Source organism: Aricia agestis, chromosome 10, assembly GCF_905147365.1.
Source record: "Aricia agestis chromosome 10, ilAriAges1.1, whole genome shotgun sequence".
In the NCBI taxonomy this organism is placed as follows: domain Eukaryota; kingdom Metazoa; phylum Arthropoda; class Insecta; order Lepidoptera; family Lycaenidae; genus Aricia; species Aricia agestis.
In genome coordinates, this window is record NC_056415.1 from 7,409,584 (window position 1) to 7,432,246 (window position 22,663).

At 35.5% G+C, this 22,663-nt stretch overlaps 2 protein-coding genes across 6 annotated transcripts in view; both read left to right on the forward strand.

Annotated features, from left to right (window-relative positions):
* The window catches only part of LOC121731099 (proteoglycan 4-like), a 69,986-nt gene extending 59,680 nt beyond the window's left edge, over positions 1 to 10,306 (forward strand). For all 3 annotated transcript variants that reach the window (XM_042120436.1, XM_042120438.1, XM_042120437.1), the window contains 5 exons: positions 4,811 to 4,877; positions 7,225 to 7,292; positions 7,577 to 7,753; positions 8,067 to 8,418; positions 8,601 to 10,306. In XM_042120436.1, the coding sequence (XP_041976370.1) occupies positions 4,811 to 4,877; positions 7,225 to 7,292; positions 7,577 to 7,753; positions 8,067 to 8,418; positions 8,601 to 10,015 (2,079 nt within the window). In that variant the 3' untranslated portion in view covers positions 10,016 to 10,306. The remainder of the gene's footprint in view (positions 1 to 4,810; positions 4,878 to 7,224; positions 7,293 to 7,576; positions 7,754 to 8,066; positions 8,419 to 8,600) is intronic.
* A 3,523-nt stretch (positions 10,307 to 13,829) lies between these two features.
* Positions 13,830 to 21,532, forward strand: LOC121731105 (autophagy-related protein 23-like). Of its 3 annotated transcripts, XM_042120446.1 has the most exons (18): positions 13,830 to 13,959; positions 14,561 to 14,843; positions 15,223 to 15,326; positions 15,509 to 15,574; positions 15,908 to 15,971; positions 16,066 to 16,095; positions 16,268 to 16,309; positions 16,394 to 16,659; positions 16,742 to 16,851; positions 16,974 to 17,080; positions 17,204 to 17,316; positions 17,397 to 17,499; positions 17,583 to 17,695; positions 17,776 to 17,976; positions 18,057 to 18,403; positions 19,032 to 19,161; positions 20,409 to 20,514; positions 21,416 to 21,532. In XM_042120446.1, exons 1-18 carry the CDS (start codon positions 13,897 to 13,899, stop codon positions 21,520 to 21,522), a joined length of 2,355 nt encoding a protein of 784 aa, XP_041976380.1. In that variant the 5' UTR covers positions 13,830 to 13,896; the 3' UTR covers positions 21,523 to 21,532. The 3 variants fall into 3 exon arrangements, with proteins under 3 accessions (XP_041976380.1, XP_041976381.1, XP_041976382.1); XM_042120447.1 differs by lacking the exon at positions 15,509 to 15,574; XM_042120448.1 differs by lacking the exons at positions 19,032 to 19,161; positions 21,416 to 21,532 and having other exon boundaries at positions 20,409 to 20,472.
* The last annotated feature ends 1,131 nt before the right edge of the window (positions 21,533 to 22,663 follow it).

Consider the following 22,663-nt stretch of genomic DNA (forward strand, 5'->3'; position numbering starts at 1 on the left):
TTTATTAATAAATCAGGAAAAGCTTAACATGATTATTGAATCCTTACTATAATAACTAGTCCATACTAATATTATAAATGCGAAAGTGTCTATATGTACGTCTCTACTGTCAAACCACTGAACCGATTTCGCTGGTTACGGAAATGTTTTGAGTCCCGGGAAATGACATAGGATACTTTTAATCCCGGAAAAATTTACGGTTTCCGCGCGATATGTAACCTCGATCGTGATCAAAATTCTGTCAAAATCTAATTAAAAAAATATGGCGACCTACCCTCATAAGAACCTACCCTCTTTGTACAAATAATGAACTTTACAAGTTTTACAACCTAACTATAATTTATGTTTCTGTGAAAAATATTATAATATAATATTTATGTTAAATTTTCTATCTATGAAGCCGTCACATTATAGTATTTAGTCTGATTATAATTTTGGTGTAGAGGAGTTGCGAGTGTGATGTTGTAGGTAAAAAAATATTTGAGATGGTATTCAAGTATAGCTGTAGATATTTTAACTACCTATTTCAGTTTCAAAATCTTAGTAATAGAGTTACATACAATTTTAAATTGCAGTATGACATTTTTGACTCGTTTTGTGGTCTGGGCCTATTCATCATCCAACGATTGAGCTTACATAATTTATCTTGTGCAATGAAATGCCAATATATTAAAAGCACATACAATTTATTACATATAATCATAATAAAAGCAACTTAAAAGTCATGCCATAATTTATACAATAGCCAATAATTTAATTATAACCCATTGAAGATTGGCCTCGTTACAATTTAAATACGAGTTTAGATTATTCATATTATATAATGCTATTATCATATTATGTTAATATAGCATCATCACGATCAATATTTAGATCCGTTCAAACATCCGGAAGTTATGCTTTCATTTTAACTTTTGACACTATAGCATTAAATTATCGTCGTTCGTAAAAAAATTTGATGTATTTATTATAGTGTTGTTACCTTAAGTTAGATTATATAAATAGTAAATACGTTAGATTACTGTTCTCGTTTTAAAACTTATATTGGAGCTTAGAGATCATACAAAAAATATTGAAAATTGTCTTTACTAGGTTCTACTAACTCATCTATATTATCATTTTAAATTTTGTTAGTCTCGCTAAAAGTCTAAACCAGCTGTACCTACCGATTTGACTTCTAGTCTTGAAATATTCGTGGCTGGATTGAACTCCAGCCGGGCTAGCACGGCCACCAGTAGAAATGCGAAAGTATAGACAAGCTGTGGAGATAAACTTAAGGTGAAGTTCCGATCTTTTTTCGTTCCGTAAAATTCAATTAAAATGCCACTTTATGACAGAATATAGTCCTAAAAATTTAAATAATATCCTTAAAGTCTTTACCTTATGACATATTATATTAAAGTCTGTCATAAAGTGGCATTTTAATTGAATTTTTGTCGGTCGCGATTAGCCGCGGTAAAGATCGGAAAATCAAAGACTTCTATTTAATCAGTTTATATAGAAGTCTTTGCGGAAAATGAGGTAAAGCACGGTCAAAATGGATCTGCCTGTTTATATATCATAATTCATACCGTTCAATTCTATATTATACTTACTTAATACTTAGCTGCAGTTGGTGATGATGCACAAGGCGTCGGTAGCACACTAACCGCTATGTTTGAGTTGGCTTTCAATTGCGATATTGCTGACATAACGGCCGACGGGCTCGCGGCCCGTTATACTATACATACATAACCAGCGCGAAAACAATGAACAACCTGTCAACGAGACCTGCGGCTGAGGCTTTGTGTTATGATTTGATGTTGGTATAATGTTTATGTTTAAGTTTCCCTCGCGTAGCTTTTATCTTAAATAGCGAAATAAATTTAAATTTACATACGGTAATAAATTAATCCATTAAAAATGAAAACGTGGGACAGCTCAATATTTCATCACGAATGGGTCGGCTTGATCAGATCTACTACGCGTAATACCTTAATAGACGGCCATTGCAGACCATCAAGTGAGTCGTCTGCTCCTTTTCTAGTTCATTTTATTATAAAATAATCGGCCAAGTGCGAGTTGGACTCACGCACGAAGGGTTCCGTACCGTTATAGTGCAAAAATAAGCCAAAAATTGTGTTTTTTGTATATTAAATTTTTATTTTATTTTAATATTATTAATAATTATTGAAGTAGGCATAAACTAAAGGCCTTTGTGAAAATATCATGTGCCTACCTGTTGCCATTACTATTATATAGAGCCAAAAAAATCCGAAAAAATCACGTTTGTTGTATGGGAATGAAAACAAAATAAAATTAATAGTTAAGGGTGGCTACCCTTAACTATTAATTTTATTTTGTTTGCATCCATTATTGATATCAAGCAGGCCAAAAAATCACGTTTGTTGTATGGGAGCCCCCCTTAAATATTAGTATTGTTTTGATTTTAGTATTTGTTGTTATAGGGGCAACCGAAATACACAATCTGTGAAAATTTCAGAGTCTAGTTATAGCGGTTCTTGAGTTACAGCCTGGAGACACACAGACGGACGGACGGGCGGATGGACGGACGGACAGACGGACGGACATTGAAGTCTTAGTAATAGGGTCCCGTTTTTACCCTTTGGGTACGGAACCCTAAAAAAGCATTTGTTCCCTAAGAATTGGCGCTAAAATGTATAATTTCCTTTTTGAAGGATTAAGGAACGAATCTAGTCGGAAAAACTCTAACTTATCTTCTACTTACTTACTGTCTATGAAATATAAGTCACAAACCTTATAAGAACACTCATGTCATTACAATGACAATAAACATCCTCAACGCCCACAACGAGGTGGGCTGGCTCCTATTGTCACTCACAGTGGAATTGCAAATGAACCAACACCTGTCGCCACCTGTTGGTTATATCCGGAAATCCGCAATAAGTGTTGCAACATGAACGAATATTCCTAATATTCGTTATAAGGTTATAACTTATAAGGTATAAAATATAAAGATTATAAGGTTTTAAGAGCATCCTTAGAGAGCATTCTAGAGACTAATAATTCTAATGAGTAGAGACATTTTAAGACCCGGGAAATGGGTGTCCACCTTGTCATCGTCACCACAGGCACGGTCGCTGGACTGTTATTTATTAGTAAAACATACTCAAATTAATGCTCTCTCCGAGAAATTCAGTGTCAACGCTTTGACCTGTGAAGGTAATAAACTTGGCAATTAGTCATATATCAGTCAGACATGCCTTTACCAATAAATAGGTAGGTACTATTGATAGTACTAGTTTGTTTATTTGCATTGAATAGGCTCTGAAAGCGCTGTTACGATTTTGATGAAATTTAAACAACAAATTAGCGTTAAAAATGTACGGTTCCTAAGTCATGATCAAAAGGAAGTTTTTGATAAAAAGAAGCAATTGCCAATTAAAAATTACATAACGTTTTTACATGCAAAATTTCAAAACCTTAAACCTGTACGTTTAATCAGCCAATCCTAGCTGGCACTTAACAATCAACATCTTCAGTAACAGCCTTCTATACAGGGTGTAACAAAACTAAGTGATAACACTTTAGGGTGTGTACGTGTTCCTTGTAGAATGTAGAGTACACTGTGAAAGTATTAGCGCTGAAATACCAAAAAAATGTGGTGTTTCAGCGCTGCTACTTTCACAGTGAACTCTCTACAAGGAACACATACACACTCTAAAGTATTATCACTTACTTTTGTTACACTCTGTATATCCAACGATCGCGTCTAGGCGGTCTATCTCACGATATCACACAATTTGTCTCTGCTCTATTTATTTTATCACTACCAGTTACGTCGAGGAAACCACACCCTGACAATCTAACACGAGTTGTGTCGCAACCAGCCATGTCCACTGTTATTGTAAAAACCGACCAAGACCGAATCGGACTAGTTTACTAAGTACTTAAAATATACGTACGGAAAAACACGCAAAACCGGAAAAACATATTATGATTTCATTATGTAAATGATGCACTGCAGTACATCCTTCTAGAGGTGATTTAATTGAAAACTATGTAGCTGTATATCTGCTCATCTTAACGAAATTAAACAGATTAGTATGAAGCTGTTAATTGTCCTGTATCAAACGGTAAAAACAGGGAAAACCAGTAAAAAAGTCTCGCTTGTTGTATCGTAACTTGGTTGGTTTCTACTTAATTGTTGAAGCGGCAACCATAACTCATCATTTCATCATCATCATCATTTGACGACCTTTGTGGCTCAATTGGTTGAGTGTGTAGCAGCTCAAGCCGGTTCGGTCGCGGGTTCGAATCCCGCCGAGGTATTTAGCATGGGGCCAGACTGACGTGGTGTGAAGCGTCCATAGATATTATTATTATTATCATTTGTAAAAAAATTGCTACCACAATTCTTAAGACTTGCGGACTTGCCTGATTACAAATTGACAGATAAACTGCAGCAATCTTAGTAAGATCATAGTACCGTTAACCCTTTAGATACGGAACCCTAAAACTAGTTTAATACTGACAATCACAAAGGGTTTCTCAGTCGTGACGTTCGTGCAAAGCAATATTTCGTTAACACAGGAATATATTAAAACCTTAGCATGCTAAAAGCGAATTTATTGCGAAAATAAATGGACCACAAACCCTAAATTATCTGTTTTAATGTTTAATACTAAATAACATACAGAGTAGACCAAAATATGGTACATCTCGTCCAAGTTGCAAGTCCATCAAGAAGACACCAAGTTAAGAGCGTGTTCCCTCTTAATAACAAACTTAATATTTTTAGGTACCCTAGTATCAAGGCAGTTTTTAATATATTTTTTTTCAATTTCAGATGCGGCGACAGGCTCGGAAATCAGTCAGCGGCGCGCTTATAGTGCGATCCGCCTCTGCCTTGCAAGGTAAGGTTCTTAAATTCTTATGTTATACAATCCTACAAGGATTTTTAAAATGTCACTTGAGAGACTGCTGTTTTATAAACATGGCCTCCTGTCAAGTATCATTTTACACAAGTCCAAATTGAAGACGTAAGTGGATGAAGTCGAGTCAGTGGCGAGACAGTGCTCTTGAGTCTTTTTTTTTAATGAAATAAGGGGGCAAACGAGCAAACGGGTCACCTGATGGAAAGCAACTTCCGTCGCCCATGGACACTCGCAGGATCAGAAGAGCTGCAGGTGCGTTGCCGGCCTTTTAAGAGGGAATAGGGTAGTAGGGGAGGGTAGGGAATGGAATAGGGTAGGGGAATGGGCCTCCGGTAAACTCACTCACTCGGCGAAACACAGCGCAAGCGCTGTCTCACGCCAGTTTTCTGTGAGAACGTGGTATTTCTCCGGTCGAGCCGGCCCATTCGTGCCGAAGCATGGCTCTCCTACGTATATAGTCTTGACTAATGTGTCAGTGATTGGCCGAGAGCACTGTCTCGCCACTCTACTCGGTTGGTATATATCAGATTCAGGCCCTATCTAAGGTAGAGTAATATTATATTACCGTGGTAAAACATCCCTCTTCTATAATCTTATATCTTTAAACGAGCAATTCTTGTATATATGTATATAATTGGAATCTCGGAATCGGCTCCAACGATTTTCATGAAACTTAGTATATAGGGGGTTTCGGGGGCGATAAATCGATCTAGCTAGGAATTATTTTTAGAAAATGTCATTTTATTCGTGTTTTATCGAATACCGAGCAAAGCTCGGTCAAATAGCTAGTGTGCTATTATAAGAGTACACTTACACTCAACTTCCTGAAAATCTCTATGTTAAAACGTCTCATAATTTGCTGCATTTACCGCAAAATTGTAGCAAAACACTGCGGTAGATAGTTGTGTACAATTAAGGGCATTACGGCTACAGATATTTCCAATAATTGGCTTTTCTAAACAATGGTTTGCTGATTATTCTACTCACTTGACAGCTTGATTCATTGTTACTTGTGTTGCTTAATATAATTGCGCATGCCTCGTACTTTACTTATAGGAAGCCGAAAGTATGATAAATTATGGTTAGACCTATTATAATACAAAAGGTAAGCCTATTGAGAAAAACTTAGTAGGTAATGACTAAATCAATAAGACATAGTGCAGATAACAGCAATTTAGCAATAGCAACGTCCGTACTTATAGGCGTTTAATAATAATTAAACTTCAATTTAACGAAAAGTTTGACTGATAATGTATGGGGCTTACCGCTTATGTCAAAATCTTCACTAAATTACAGTAAGGTAATAATTAATAGGTATCCAATTTCCATCCTGAGTGCAGCAGTTTTTAACACATATAGACTCTACGTACTGCCGGGGTCTTAGTGAGTGTAGAGCCATAACAGATGATAGCGACATCTCTTATTATTATAATTATTGTGGAATACTGAAACCTAAACTCGATCTAAAAAGCGTTCTAATGCCCTTTATCTTAAATATTAATCGTTAATAGAATGTACCTCAAAATAAAATACTTCGCCTGAAATAAAACCTGTCGAACGTTAACAACAACAGAAAGTTATTGATTTCGTTGCATTATTATAATTAGCTACTCGATATACGAAACTGAATAATTATATTTGAAATGTACAAAACGCAAATGTGAACCAGATATTTATACTTAGGTGTCAGAAAGTATCAGAGCATGACCGAAACGCTGCAAGGAGCCCGAACATAAACATAAACTCGGTAACGCATGCGGCTGAGGAAAATAAATTTACTGCGCAGAATATGCTAGAATAGATAACAAAATTAATACATAGTGTAGTAATAAAACATCGAAATACGAGATAAAATAAGTATAGGTCTTCCAGAATCTGGTGGCAAAAAGTGAGAAAATAAATTGACTCTAGCAATACCGGGGTAATAGGAATAAAACATTTTGTTCCTTTTTTTGTCCTTATAGCGGCTTATTCTGTGTGTGAAACATGCAAATATAAAAATTTATCCAATGATCAAGGATATTTTTTTTAAATCTGCTTTCAAAAATTGTCATCAGATTCTGGTAGACCCACAGATTTTAGAAGGTTCTGAGGATAGACCTATACTTAACAGTTAACATTAATGCTTCCAAATTGAAAAGTTTAAACTGTTAGTATGGAACAAATCGTTGTATCAATATTGATTAAATAAATCAGTATTTCACAACGATTATAACTTAGTTTGTTTAATCATTAAAACAAGTGCAACAATGACTATTTTTTAAACTAATTAATAATCAACTAGTACTTTTTTGCTTTAATTATGAAACTTTTTTGTATATTTCAGTTTGGCTGTGGTTGCTGCTGTTTGTTTTTCAAAATGAGTTCCGGATATCCTGGTCCATTAAACCTGGTGTAAGTTTTATTTTCAACTTTCGTATTATAATATTAGGTACAGTAGGTAATCAGTGGCGGGACTAAATTATATTTCAAGGCTAATTTCACTGGTTTAAAATATGAAAGAAAAGTAAAATTTTGCGTTCTATGTAAACGATATGTTGTTCTCATATTTTAGACATTCTAGCAATTTGAATGATTATTAAGTGGTTCTCATTCCATTCTAACGGTTCAAAATCTATCATCATAATCACGATTCTATCATTTATGATTCTTATAACGCCTCTGCCGTACATTTCCAGTATTTGGACTACGACAACCTTCCCGAGACGAACTTCACGTGTACGGGCAAGGTGATTGGAGGGTATTACGCGGATTTGGAGACGTCCTGCCAAATGTTCCACGTGTGCACCATCGGCCAAAATAACGAACCTATGGATATCAAGTTCCTCTGTCTCAACGGCACTGTCTTTGATCAAGTAAGTGGCGATGACTTATGTGATAGTTCTTAGTATTTTGAATTTCATTCATTTCATCTATAGACTAAACATTGGTCATTCTTTGCTTTAACGTAACGCCAGCGATAGACTAATCTTTTATCTATGGTTCCATACTAATGAATTTGTTTTTGCAAACGCAGTTATTGCATTAACCCTCATCAAATCTTGAGATCAAATCGCTCAATCATTTAATATTATAATAATATGTACAGATTTCTAAACTAGCAGTTATCATTCGTGTGACATCAATGTCTGTAAATAGGTTTTAATTTTCATATTTATTTGTTTCCAGGAGACAAGAGTATGCGAGAGAGTCGACGAAGTAGATTGTACAAAGTCTGAAAAATTTTACAGTTTAAACTTAGAATTATATGGTAGTACCGTACCTCCTATTGTACCACCTGAGCCAGAAGAACCTCAAGCGCCAAACACTGAGCAGGCGCAGAAAACTAATAACTCAAATACACACGTACTCACGGATTACGTTAACGAAAATCCTACAACACCAACCAAAACGCAAAATCAACAATCAGATACAATTGATTCAACAGAAGATCCTGTTCAAGATTACAAAAAGGAGGAACCGAAAACTACAAGTAATCAACATTTATTACCTTCAAATAATGAAGAGGAATTAAATGAAGGTACGTTTGAATAATTGTGTTTTAAAACACATTCTGAATTACATATTAAAAATCTGATACTTATTCCGGTCCAATTTTCTAAGTAAAATTGTGTCCAATTTTCTAAGTAAAATTGTAAGTATGGTAATAACAGTTTAGATTCCTTTAAAAATTATTAAAATGAGTTTTCATGTCATTTACAGAATATGAAGAAGAAGACGCAGAAGCAATTGATAATGAGAACACTGGATTTGACGAAGATTATTCGCAACCATTCACGACTACAACGATCCAAGTTATAACGTCTACGACCACAACAACGAAGAAACCCACAACAAGTAGTACAACGATAAATCCGCCTAGCAGCAATTCGCCCTACTTACCTCCTTTGATTACGACACCCTCACCTTTGCCGCCATCCTTCGCACCATCAATTTCGCCATCGTCAACTATAGACCCATCACTGTTGTCACCGCAAGAATTTATTTATCGTCATCGCGGTCCCGGTTCGGAAGCTATTTCTTTTCAAAGACAGAGTTTTCGACCAGCCGACGGTGTTTATATAACACATGCTCCTCCTCAGCAATTCGATCACTTTCAATATGAATCTTCAAGGACAGCTCCGAGGCCTGTTGTTTCACACCCTGCTCCATTTCAAAGGCCCAGTCCATCACCATTCAGAGCAACTACGATTGATCCAAGCGATCAAATTTTGCGACCAGTTGCAAACTCACAGTCCTCTGAAAGACACGAGACAACAATAAAACATCGACCTCAGAACTATCCAGCACACCTTCCAGCACAACCTCCTCTTCCATTCAATCCCTTCTACTATGATAGAAAACGAAGTGACGATATTCTTTCAGACGACAAGTCTTCTCTTTCGGCTAGGTCTGTTGCACCTCCTACAGAAACAGAGAGACCTCCAATAAAGCTGAAAAGTCCACCTCGAGTGATCGTTACGGCGAGTGCGTCTGTAAGTGATAGCAATGGAAAGAGATTAAATTATACAGTAGGTAATGTAGTGAGTGCTGTGAAGCCAATTGTGCCAATAAACTATGATGATTATAAGGAATCGGACCTTATATTTGATCCTTTCTTTCTCGATGTGCCAAAACTTCACCCAAGACGGAAGACTAGGTCTAGTAACTCTAGAAAAATTATATCGGTTCCTGCTCTAACGGCTAAGCCACTTAGTTTTAAGTCAGAAAAGATGGTAACTACACTCCCTCCACAAACGTCACAAGCGACTACTGCAAAAGCTTCGTCGTTCACACAAAGTCCAACAACAGTCGGTTGGAATCCCCATGACTACGTAGACGATAACTACGAGCCTCATTCTTACAACATGCAACCGGTACCGCCGCTTGCAGTTTTGTTAAGTCATGATGGCATGCAATCAAGAAAACCTGACAAGCCTGTGAAAAATGTTAATAGCGAAAAGGAGTTGAAATCAAGTCATATAATAAAGCAGTTGAAATCGACATCGTTAGAAGCGCAGAAAATATCTAGTCAAAATGTGGGCACCGAGGCTGCAGTTCCGGTCACCTCACCGAGCCCAAACGGAGCTCCCACCTGCGTCCCTTCGCACTCCACTGACTGTCGAACTCGTGCCTGATAAATAATTAGCTCACTTAACTTATAGCAAATAGTTGCGTATTTAAATAGGTAGAAAATTTTTATAATTTCAATTATTGTAATTATTTTGTAATGGTGACATTGTTGTCCAACTCTTTATATTTAATGACTCCGAATTGAATATTTTATAATAAAATCGACATAAATGTGGTTTCTAATCAAAAACATGATATTTTTGTAATAAAGTTTAAAGATATAATATAAATAAACTTAGACCTAGTTTCTTCTACTCGTGTGATTTGTATAAAAGTGTAATTTTACTGTTTTTAATTTTGTACCAATAATGTTGTAAATATGTATTTTAAATATAATATGTATTAAGTTTGTCACAGTTATTTCCACTTCTTCAATAATAGCAAAGTATCTCTTAGCTAGCCTAATAGACTATGCCAATTTTTACCAACCGCCCTTAACGCCTGTAAGTAGTGGCCTTTTAGGGTCATGTATTTCTGAACATAGACATGTTTTTGAAAACCCTTATTTTTGCCAATATTCTTAGGGTCTCATGCCCGTTTTCACCAACGACACCTAAAATTTAGGTGTCCCTTAAGCCAATAATATAAAAGGCACCTAACGCAAGTTTTGTTTTCACCGACGTTTAAGCGACACCTAAACCATTTAAATCATAAACCTATAATACGACATTATATATTAGGTCTATGATTTAAATAATTGACAAGCTTGTAAAACTTAGGTGACGTATATTTTGATTAAAACAACCTATTATGCGATTTATCCGTCAAACCATTAGGTGACCCTTATTTTAAAATATATTTGATCGAAAAAAACGATTCATGCAGAATTTTACGGTCCGATCTTAGGATATTATAATTTAGGGGATGAATTGACGACCCCGTAACACTTAGGCGTCACCTAAGCGTTACGGGGTCGTCAATTCATATGTGGCAACGACGACGACGTTAAATGACATTGTTGACAATGAATCTGTTATCGAATGGCCGTCTGATATTTTACTTGTAAAATAGCGAACTCCCATAAATATCTTCATATTTATCACAAACCTTCCTCTTTAATCACTCTATCTATTAAAGAAAACGGCAATTAAAGGGAACAAAGAGACATGTGGACAGAAAAAGCGACTTTTTGTTATACAGTATACTATGTAGTGATATACGTCACCTAATAGTTAAGGGGTTGTCAATAATTCATCCCCTAAATTATTGAAACAAAACTGACGTTAGGTGCCCCTTATTAGGCTTAGGTTAGGCTTAAGGGACACCTTAATTTTAGGTGTTGTTGGTGAAAACGGGCATGCCTCTTAGGACGTAGATGACGACACATATAAAAAATAATTATATCTCGAAAGATAGGTACACTTAATGGCCGCTAGGGGACACTTAGCGTCAGGAGGCAGTTGGTGAAAACGGGCATTTGCCTCTTATTATAATATTGCTTTACTTACCTAAGGCATCAATTAGACGGTCATGCCCTGGTCAGTCAATTCAATCAATCATGACTTTCGTTTGCTGTTGATGAATGTTGGAATTAATTCCACATTACACAGTCATTCCGATTGTTAGTCATACGCAAAACTTCACAAAGAATACACGTGTTCACGCAAGATAAATATGGACGACTGACTGACTGACGCGTGATTGTCAAAATGCCATTAAATGTTTACCAAGAAGTTTACACCCTAATGGAGGTATTATAGTGAACAATAGATTGAAGATAAAAAATATGTCCTTGGATGACGTCATTGTTATGTGCTATCCCTTTTCCTTAGGGTAACCAAAGTTTTGAATATTCTAGGACAAACAAGTAGCCTTATTTTTTGAAATTCTTTCTATCTGCTAGCTACCTCTTTCAAGATTTTTCACAAAAAAAAAGTTGTTCGTTTTATATCGTATAAAGCTACTCACAAAAAATTTGCTTGTTAGTAATAAAAAATAATTGTCCTAGGTCTTCCGTACTGTACAGGGGGAGAGCCTTGCTATAATTTACTAATTATTCTAATGCCCGGACCGCACCTGTGTAGAGCTTCGTGATTAAAACGATACCGTATCCAGGACAATCTGCGTGTATCGTAATTATAGCACAAAGCTTCGTACGATAGACGCATGTACGGCCGCGGCATTAGTCATACATATTTTATTACAAGCTTTTTTAGCTTCACCTGTATATAATGGTACTTTAGCAAATAATATGGTGTTTTATGTGTGTGCAGTGTTGTTGTGGTAGTGTACCTATTAAAGGTGTGGCGCGTGAAGATTTAAATACATCATTCATCAAGTACTCTGGTCGAACGTCATGATTTAGAGTTAGCGCTGGTACACATTGGGCGTTTTGAAGCGCGCGTTAGGCGCGAGCTTTCCTAACGGGCGTTAGCAAAGCGCGCGTATGTGTACCAGCTCCTATCCATCTTTTTCGCCTTTTATTTATTTTTATTTTCATTGAGCCAACAGCTAAGCCTATGAGAAGACCAATTTTTTGTTGCTTTGATAGAACTGGAGCCATTAAGAAGACGTCTGACCAAAATGACAACTGATTTAGTCACTAAATTAGGACAAGTGGAATAAGAATCTTCTAATTAGTCTCCTATGTAGATTCCTAGCTAGGACTTCTAAATAGGACAAGTGGAATAAGCGCTTTAGGCTACTTTTTAACCGACTTCCAAAAAGGAGGAGGTTATATTTTACTTTTTTCATATTTGTTTGCGGACTATCCATCTTTGTCATTATACTATGTTGACACGGATGAAGTCACGAGCAACAGCTAGTCAATATATAAAAAAAAAACTAAATAATATGCAAATGTTTTATTAAAAATAGATTAAAAACCACACATTTACAATCATAGAATACTATAACTATAATATGTTCGAACTAGGAGGACAATCCAATCCAAGGTACAGCTAATGGTCACCCTAGCGAAATGTAAAAAAATATTTCATTTAATTAACTTACCCGTGAAATTTCACACCACAATTCGGATACCATACACTTTTACAACCTCGAACTACACAACTCATTGTATTTTGTATGAAAATAATATGCTTTATTTTATTTATTTACTTGTAAAAAAATATCGAATAGAGATGCTGTCAACAACCGGCAACCATAATGTTTTGACTACGTTCTGACATTTGCTTGTGTCGCTATTAAAAAATATTAACATTATAAAATGGGAGTAATGTGAATAAATAAAAAACATAAGTTTATTTTACTTTTTGCTTTTGATGTTATGCAACCAAAAACCACCCTTGAATTATTAATTATTAAATTGTAGGGTTTTTTAATCGTTTATATGGGACGTATAGGCTTAAAAACTAAAATTGATTTTGTTAATAGGGAAAATATAAAACGCCTTGGCAACTCTGTGTTTTACAAGTGAGCGAGTGAGAACTATCAAAAGAAAAGAACAGGACATAACAAAAAGGTCAACAGAGTTCAAATATTTGATCTTCACTTTTTTGTTCTACAGGAAAACTCCATTAGGGTGTAAACTTCTTGATGTTTACTCAATGGTCATGATTGATTGTTGCATGACGTAAAAACCAAAATATCTAGATAACTGTCAATCAATTTTATGCAACCATCAGCCACTGCAGGCAGGTTATTCAACACTCACAGTCATGACTGAGGTAAAACTGACAGCAAAATCTACCGTGTAATGGATTATTTACGCCTAATGGCATAGTTATTCGTCCAATCGACGTCAAATTATATGAAACGGCAATTAAAAAAACGTTTGACTCACTCTCTGACGTCTGACATCTGTTATAAATTGAAAATTCTAATAAATTCAGGCTTGCTTCGTTTTATTTGAAAACACAACCATCCAGATTGTATTATTGTGTATAACTTAGTATTTACGACAATTTAATATATTAAATCCAACATGACTGAATCAAATATTATGAGTATTAGAGAAATGATTAATACAGCATTCGGGGAACAAGAGGTAAATCATAATCATCCGAAACTGTGTAATGTGTATACACTCATCATTTCTTAGATTTTTTTAAACTCAATAATAATTAATAATATGTTCATCGTAATCAGGTATTATATTACTTTAATTGAATGACAAAAAAAGTAAACGAAGTGCCTAAAATAATCTAGCTAGTTCTATCCTATTTTGTTCCGATAGAATTTGCACCCCATGTTAAAGGGCCCATTCACGGCAGGCCGCCTTGCAGTCCGCCGCGCCGGCTTATGCAATATGCAAGCTTAGTGAATGGTGTCGCATGGCGGCCGGCCTGCGACACCATTCACAGGATTGTGAATGGTGTCGCAGGCCGGCCGCCATGCGACACCATTCACTAAGCTTGCACATAAGCAGGACGGCACGGCGGACTGCAATGCAGGATAGTGAATGGGCCACTTTAAACAGCCTAAGTATTTATTATCATATAGATATTGAATTCCATATTAGATAGCCTATTTCAACAAAAACGCTTAGATCAGTTCATATAAAATAGCACTATTTTTACTTCTCACCTATTATAAAGGTGAGGTTTAAACATCATAGCTCAAAAAAATTAAAGGAATAAATCTTATAGGTCAACAAAGTCAACTTTAAATTAATACAGACTATCCTTTATATTCTCGCAAGACAATTGAGATTATTAGAGAGACAAGTAGGGGTTAATATAGAACTTGGGTCTGCTAAGCCATCATCTAGTATTTCTATAACTGAAGTTAAACTCCAAGCTAAAGTTTCAAAACCAAAGAAAAGAAAAGGATCTAAATCGGCAAAAACTGATGAAGCTGATAAAAATATAATGGTTGACGAAAATGTTGAAGCGGAAATAACAAAGGATAAACCGATAGGAACTGCAGCAGGTAACTTGTGGAATACAAAATATAATTTATTAAATTTATTAAAAATGTTAATATTATAAATGCAAAAGTGTGTCTGTCTATCAGTCTGACTGCCTGTCGTTACGAGTTACGTCTCTTACGACTTCACGCTTAAGCCGCTGATTTTTTTAAATAAGGTATGGAGATACTTTGAGTCCCGTTAAAGGACAAAGGATACTCTTTATCTCGATAAAGAACTCCGTTGCGCCGAAATTCCTACGCGAATTTCGGCGCAACGGAGTTACGGGCTTCATAATATTATAGTTATAAAGTAGGAATATATAAATAAGTTAAATAGTAATATCAGCAAAGGTAAGTTTTTTAAATCATTTGCTTACTCTTCTAAATAATGATTCTATAGAAAGAAAATCTACAAAGAAAACTGAAATTAAAAGAGCTCAGAAAAGTAACGAAGCTTCCATGAAGAGAAGAGATGAAATAACAAAAGAAGAGCGTAGAAAGGAGGTAAATGTTTTTGAAAATAATAATAAAGTAGGTAAAGAATAGAACTTATAGTAAATTAAAATTCGTCTAGAAAATTTTAAGGCATATTCTATAGCTTTTGCCGTCTAGACGAAAGTTGGAATAAAGACGCAAATATCTCTTCTTATTTTTATACAACGAAAGATTTTCAATTTCTACAACAGGACTTTGAAAAATTTATCGAAGAAATGGAACAATTGCGAGAGCTCGAACTTCGAGTTGTTCATCAGGTGCTTCTGTCGTTACATTGAAGACATTTTTGTTTATTCCAATTTTCTTTTTTTTAATTGTCTGTAAACCTGTTTATTTTTTTCTTTTTATTAGCATTATATCTGGAAGCAGAATAAAGGTAAGAGAAATATTCATATTTTAGTGGCAGAGAGGTTCCCAACATTGCATAATATATTAATAATACTTTACTCGAAAATAAAATAACTCTTGATGCAGTGACGTATATATATTATATAAGAACTTTACACTCTGGTGCGATTTTAATGTTTTTGTACGATAGACGGATGGATCAAAATAATATAACTACTGACTCATGTATGTATTTTTGACAGAGAGCGAATTCTAGAGAGCAAGCAGAAAATTCACCAACACCAATGGCGTCGCTGGACTCCTTCGGTAATCTTAATTTTCTGAATATTTCTAGAAAATATTTATAAAACAAATATTTTCGCTCAATTTATCATATTGATTTTTATATTTTTTCCTGCAGAATACACGCAGTATGAAAAACTACTGGTGGGTGAGTAAAATTTTAAAATTTAAATATCATTTACATCTAACTAATGATGTTAATAATTATCGATACTTACTTAAAATTATACTGAGTTTCGTCTCTCCTGAACGTAGCAGCAAATTCCCAATTTAGATAACACTAGATAGCTAGCAATTATTGATCAACCATTCAATTACAGTTGATAGAGTATCCAAAGAAGAGGCCATTAAGAAAACTGCAGGTATGTAATGTGGTAAAATTTGTAGACATAACATTACTACTTCAATTAAAATGCATGATTAACTTACCCTCTATTGTCCCATAGAAACTCAACGACTGCAGATTGTGACGCAGGAACAATTTGACCAACTAAATAATAAAGTCAAAGCGCTGGAAAAACAATTGAGTGAAAATAGCGCTGCCTTACCAGAAAACATGCAACTTATGAAAGAATCGGAAAGAGCAGTATCTACTGATGACAAAATTCCTGCGTTTTCATTACTGTCGTCTCGGCTTAACGCCGCAGAAACAACGATAACGAAACTCATGAACATCGTAACAGATTTTGCATCTAAGAAAGACTCATTGGAGGTCAGTCAAATAAGTACGCTTAAATGATTTACACGTTCAATAAGTGATTTAAGTCTGTGAATGTCTTTTTTATTTTTGGTAGAACTATGATTCCAACACCATAAAAAGTCAGTCAGGGCGATTGGAGAGTAGAAGTAAACAAGATACAACGTCTGGTACACAAAAACGCTGGACGACACATAGTGATATTGAGTAAGATAAAATTTTCAACACCAATTTTAACTTAATATAAAACAATGTTTTTTATTTATTTTTAAACCAACTTTATTTTAAAAAGTATATAAGCTTTTTAATTAGTAAGTACGACTTTACAGTGAAGCTCTAGAGGTAATAGAAGAGGATATAATGAATCAAGTCAAAAATATAACCGATAAAACAGTATCCAATGCAGAAAATGCTTTAAGGGTTGCACGAAATTTAGGTAAATTATAAAATTTATAACTATAAATCAAATTGTCTTCGAAACACCTTATCGAAGTACATACACATGCGGTATTCTTGATCTATGTCTGTGGTGTTTTTAATATAAGTTTGATATTTTTAGAAAATGAACTAGATTCTGCATTGAACTTGGGCAGCCGTATGGAAGAATTAGAAAATTTAGTTTCTGTATATGCAGAGCAGATAAACACACTAGACACAAACTTAAGTTCTCAGGTTACTAGCAGGTTCATATTGTAAATACTTGTAACTCTTTATTTACCTACTCAATTGTAACCATAAAATGATTCTCGTAGATGAGTAACTATCAAGAACAGCTGACTCAAATGCAACACGATTTAGAATGTGGAATCGAGTCAATGTTAGAAACTGCAGCAAATAGTGCCAGTGATCCTATTGGTAAAATATAATTGTTTGCAATTTACTTTCTTACTCTGACATCTTAAAATGAAACATACCATCATTTTTTGTTTTCTTAACAGCTGTAGCAGAATTGAACACAAATTTTACAAATCTACAAAATGAAATCGATTTTACGCATACCAATCAAAAGAAACTTGAAGAAAATCAAGAATTATTGTCGTTTGAACTAAAAGTAATACTGATTCACCAAACTGAGTACGTAATTAATTGCATGATAGAGTTTCTTATAGTTTTCCTATTTTCTATGCTTAGGGTCTCTATAAGCAGTTAGAGCTATTAAGAGGAATCAAGACAGACCGCGACGAAGTTATTGATGCACTTCGTGACAAAGTAGGTCTTGAAACTCTGAATGGACTAGTCAATGAAAAACAATTTGAAGCTGTACGTCTAGATCTTGAGAAACGAATAAAAGCTGCATACAATAAATTCGACAGTCAAGAGCTGCAGTGGCAGGTAGGCAGTAGCAAATGGTATCACTAAATTAAAATTATCAAAATTATTAAAATGGATTAATTATTAAAATGGCGTTTTAGAGAGCAATAGACGATCTGCAATGTAAGCTCGATGATAAAGCTGACATAAAGGTACTTGAAGCACTACGATCTGATATCGATAATAACTTGAATACACTAAAGAAAAGATTGGATGAAATTAAGGAAATAGTCGGTGAACCAAGTGCCGCTGCTGTTTCTAAAGTTCTCTTACGCGATACCGCTTGTATTTCATGCCTTACCCCGGCTAATATGGATCCAACTGAGCCGAATTTGTTACCTTCTTTACCGGCGTGTAAAACCCCTAAAAATGTTGGAGACAATACTCCAAAAGAAGAAGACAAACTTTGCTATTCAGGAAAACCCATTCCTCATAAGATTGATCCCAGGTATTTTTCCGTTGTGTAAAGTGTTATCACGGTAAAATAAATTAGGAATTAAACACGAAACACATTTATCGATACTACGGTATATTAATCGCTAAAGCCTGATCACACCTACCGATTGCCAAATTGAACGAGAGAGTACTGCCTCGACACTGTCTTGTCACTCTATTCGGTAGGTGTACTCAGGCATAGTAAAAGGAGGGGAAGTAAGTTATCTTCATACAAAGGCACCGCGCGCGGCTTGTACGTGTGCGCCATAGTATCAATGCGTCGCCACGTACGGCACACAACAAAATCTCGGCCAGTTTAGCTTCGTGGGTACCGCCGAGATTTTTTTGTGTGCGGTACGTGGCGACGCATTGATAGTATGGCGCACTCATACAAACCGCGCGCGGTGCCTTTGTATGAAGATAATTTACTTCCCCTCCTTTTACTATGACTCAGGCCCTAAGATTTGGTAAAAGTGTTTCTGTCCTTGCGCATTTCTACTCTGGCCATGCTAACTTCCTTTTTGCGATTATTTGACACTTCTGTCGAGAGTGTTTTATGTACTGTATCCCTTAACCTTACCTGAGAACATTTGAAACGGATGAATTAACGTTCCTTTCTTGGCTTTAATCAATTCCTTCAGCGTCCGTGTTTGCCATCGTTACTGTGGAGGATCGCACACAGTGACTTCCAATGCCCGCAGTAAACTCACTGCCACCGTCGGCGTACGTCGCGCTAAGATTGGCTTCCAAGAAGTTGGTCAAGATGGAAAAGTAAACAATTTAACTGATAAATACCAACTAAAAACAACATACTACAATTTGTACCGTCAGAAAAATTTATTCATAGGCAGATGGGATTGGGTCAGGCTATGTCAAACCAACTAACATAAACTTGACATGTCAACTGGGTCATGAGTCATGACCCGGCCACATTTTAGCTAGGTCAACTATCTGCCTGTAAATCCATTTTTCTGATAATAACTCAAAACGAAATTGAGAACGCCCTAGCTGGAAGCTATATCTAATCATCCAGTGTACCTAATAGTGTATCCTTCTTGCCAAACCATAATATACTTACCCCCTTACTAATAAACGTTGTATAAGCTTTGAATAGTTATACAGTGTTTTGTTCCTGTCACACAAGTGACATTTTTAATTGGATTGAAGCAGACAAAACAATATATAACTATTCAAAGCTTATACAGCGTTCATTAGTAAGGGGGTTAGATTATAGATAATATTATTTATATTTTTATATTTATATGTTATATTTTTATAATATTTATATTTTTATATTTCAATAGAACTACAAAAGAGTAATTTTGAGGAAATACCGACTACGGGTAAATAGTTAAATAATAATCTCTACTTATATAAAATTCTCGTGTGTTTGTGCGCAGACTCCTCCAAAACGGCTTAACCGATTTTAATGTTTTGTATCAGGTACTATCGAGAAAATTGATTCCTAGGCAGTTGACAGACCAATAAATGTGATCTGTCGACTGGGTTTGACGTAACGCGAGTCACGACCTAACTACGTAGGTCCCCCATCTGCCTAGGAATCAATTTCTCTGATAGTATGTTAGGCCTGAGATTAAGTTTTTATCTACTTTTTAGGGTTCCGTAGCCAAATGGCAAAAAACGGAACCCTTAGATTCGTCATGACTCATGTCTATCTGTCTGTACGTCCGTATGTCACAGCCACTTTTCTCCAAAACTATAATTTTTTATTTAGCATAAAAACTACCAACGAAAATTGGTTACCGTTAAAGTAAGTTAAACCTTAATAATTTAACTTACTTTACTCGTTAAATCAACTGAAATATAAAAATAAAACAAAAACCTTTTTATTTCATAAAAAATAACCTTATAGCTGCCGCGGAACCCTTCATGGGCGGGTCCAACTCGCACTTGGCCGATTTTTATATTGATACTAGAAATATTTTATAAGTACGGCAAAAAAACGTTGCCGGGTCAGCTCGTTTTATCATGTAAGGTATCTAAAGTGTTAATTTCAGATGTACATAAAGCAGGATCCAGACGTCGAAAAAGCACCCTGTGTCCCATGTAATGTTGCACTCATGCAGTCCCATGACCTGAATTTAGCTGAGCCTGCCGATGAAGGTTATCTACAATTAATTTAAAAACTCTTCTTAAAGGGCCCATTCACGGCAGGACTGCACGGCAGTCCTGCAGTGAATGTGCCTCACTGATTGGTTCACACTCGGTGTTTCCGGCCGGCAACACCAGTGTGAACCAATCAGTGAGGCCCATTCAATGCAGGACTGCCGTGGAGTCCTACCGAGAATGGGCCCTTTTAGACACAGTCTTATGTCATTGAATAAAAAAACACTAAGCACAATCACTGTCCTAGGTCGTAGCCTTGGCTACTACGTAGGTATCACTCTTGATCACTTGTTTTCACTCCGAAGTCGTCTTGAAGATCGCTCAAACTGAACTGATTGACTGGCCCGCCTGACTGCGGCTATTTATATGGGCCGAGGCGAGTGCCAGAATATTCCAGACAGTTCGTTTCTAGAACGTATCTGACTCGCGTAAATATGGGTTGAACGTTTATAGAAAATACACACATGTAATAGTACACCTAACGCCATCTAGTATCGATTAGGGGATTAATGTTGTCTGTATTCCGCCGATAAGTTCCGCTGGTTTGACGCTAGATGGCACTAAGTGTCGGAAGTTCGTGACATTATACAGAGTGTAATAAAACTAAGTGATGAAAATAATACTTTAAACGGTGTATGTTTTTCTTAAATAGAGTTCACTGTGAAAGTAGCAGCGCTGGAAGAGCAAAAATTTTTTTCTGATTTGTATGGGCAAGCGCCCCAGCGTCATGCATATTCCCATACTGAAAAGTGAAAAAAATTTTTGCTCTTTAAGCGCTGCTACTTTGACAGTGAATTCTATGTCAGAAACACCATACACCCCCTAACGTATTATCACTTAGTTTTGTTACACCTTGTATTAACATCAATAAAATAATATTATAATTTTATTGTTGCAGAATCTTTGTCCGAGATGTCGCATGATTTTTTCAAGCAATATCAAATGTACGATGCTGCACGTCAAGATAATGGATCCCTTACCCCACCATACTTCGTCGAAGACTAAATAAATATCAAAATTATAATGTTGTACTTTTTTTACACACGTATCCTAAGAATTTTAATACTTTGAATCTTCTCGCAAACGACAGTCGTTTGTTTTTTTTTTTATTAGAACTATATAAATTTATAGGTAGGTATTTATTATTAGCATTAAAAATACCTAATAAATTCTAATAATAAATACCTACCTAATATTATAATATTTTAAGAATAAAGGTAGTAAGATCAAAAAATTGTAACCACCAGTTAAACAATAAATAGTCTTACTAAAAACCATACTCATTATCGTCGTTTACATCGTGTCTAAGCAAACTTAACTTTGGAAATAACATTGTAATTAGCGTATTCGCTAATTACCTTCCCTATTGGGAATCAATTGTGTAAGGAACCAAGGTTGAGGGAATCAGATATTTTCCTTTGTAACTCGGAAACGGAGCAACGAATTGTGTGACCTCCTTCCATGATGTTTACTGCGCACCTGCAACCACGTGCTTCTTATAACTAGGGAGGTACGAGCCTCCAAGTGAAGCGTATAGGGAATCACTATGTGAGCCAGAACAAATCTTAAAATGACTTTTTCTATTTATATAACGATATATACGTTTATATACAATTGTTTTATAAATATTTTATTTATACTCTTACGATTTATTTAATTAACTTAAATTAGAATTTCATCGTATTTGTGGCATTTTTTTTGGGAATTTATAGTGAATTCTGGGGATAGGACAAGTCCAGGGAATCAATTTTTCGGCCTTTAAATAATTTAGTTTTTCTACAGAACCTAAGTGGCCCAGTTAGATCACACCTTATATTACTATAAAAAAAATACAAAGATCTACATAATATGTAACTCTGCGGGTAGTTTATGTACGTCCGGACAACTAAATTTTGTGGTTTGGAGAATCAGCCTGAACGTAGTTTCAATTGGAAATAATTATTACGACTAATTGTCATTGTTTCAAAATCTCTAATAGTAGAAGCTCAATAAGAATTATAATAGAGAGATTATAATTTATAAGGTGGTATTATATCGTACTATTCTCTCCTCGCCCGTCTTCCCACGCGGCACGCCACTGTCTGGAACCAGCACTTTACGATGAAGACCTATCCTGATAATAGCTAAGTCCGTTTTTACTTTATTT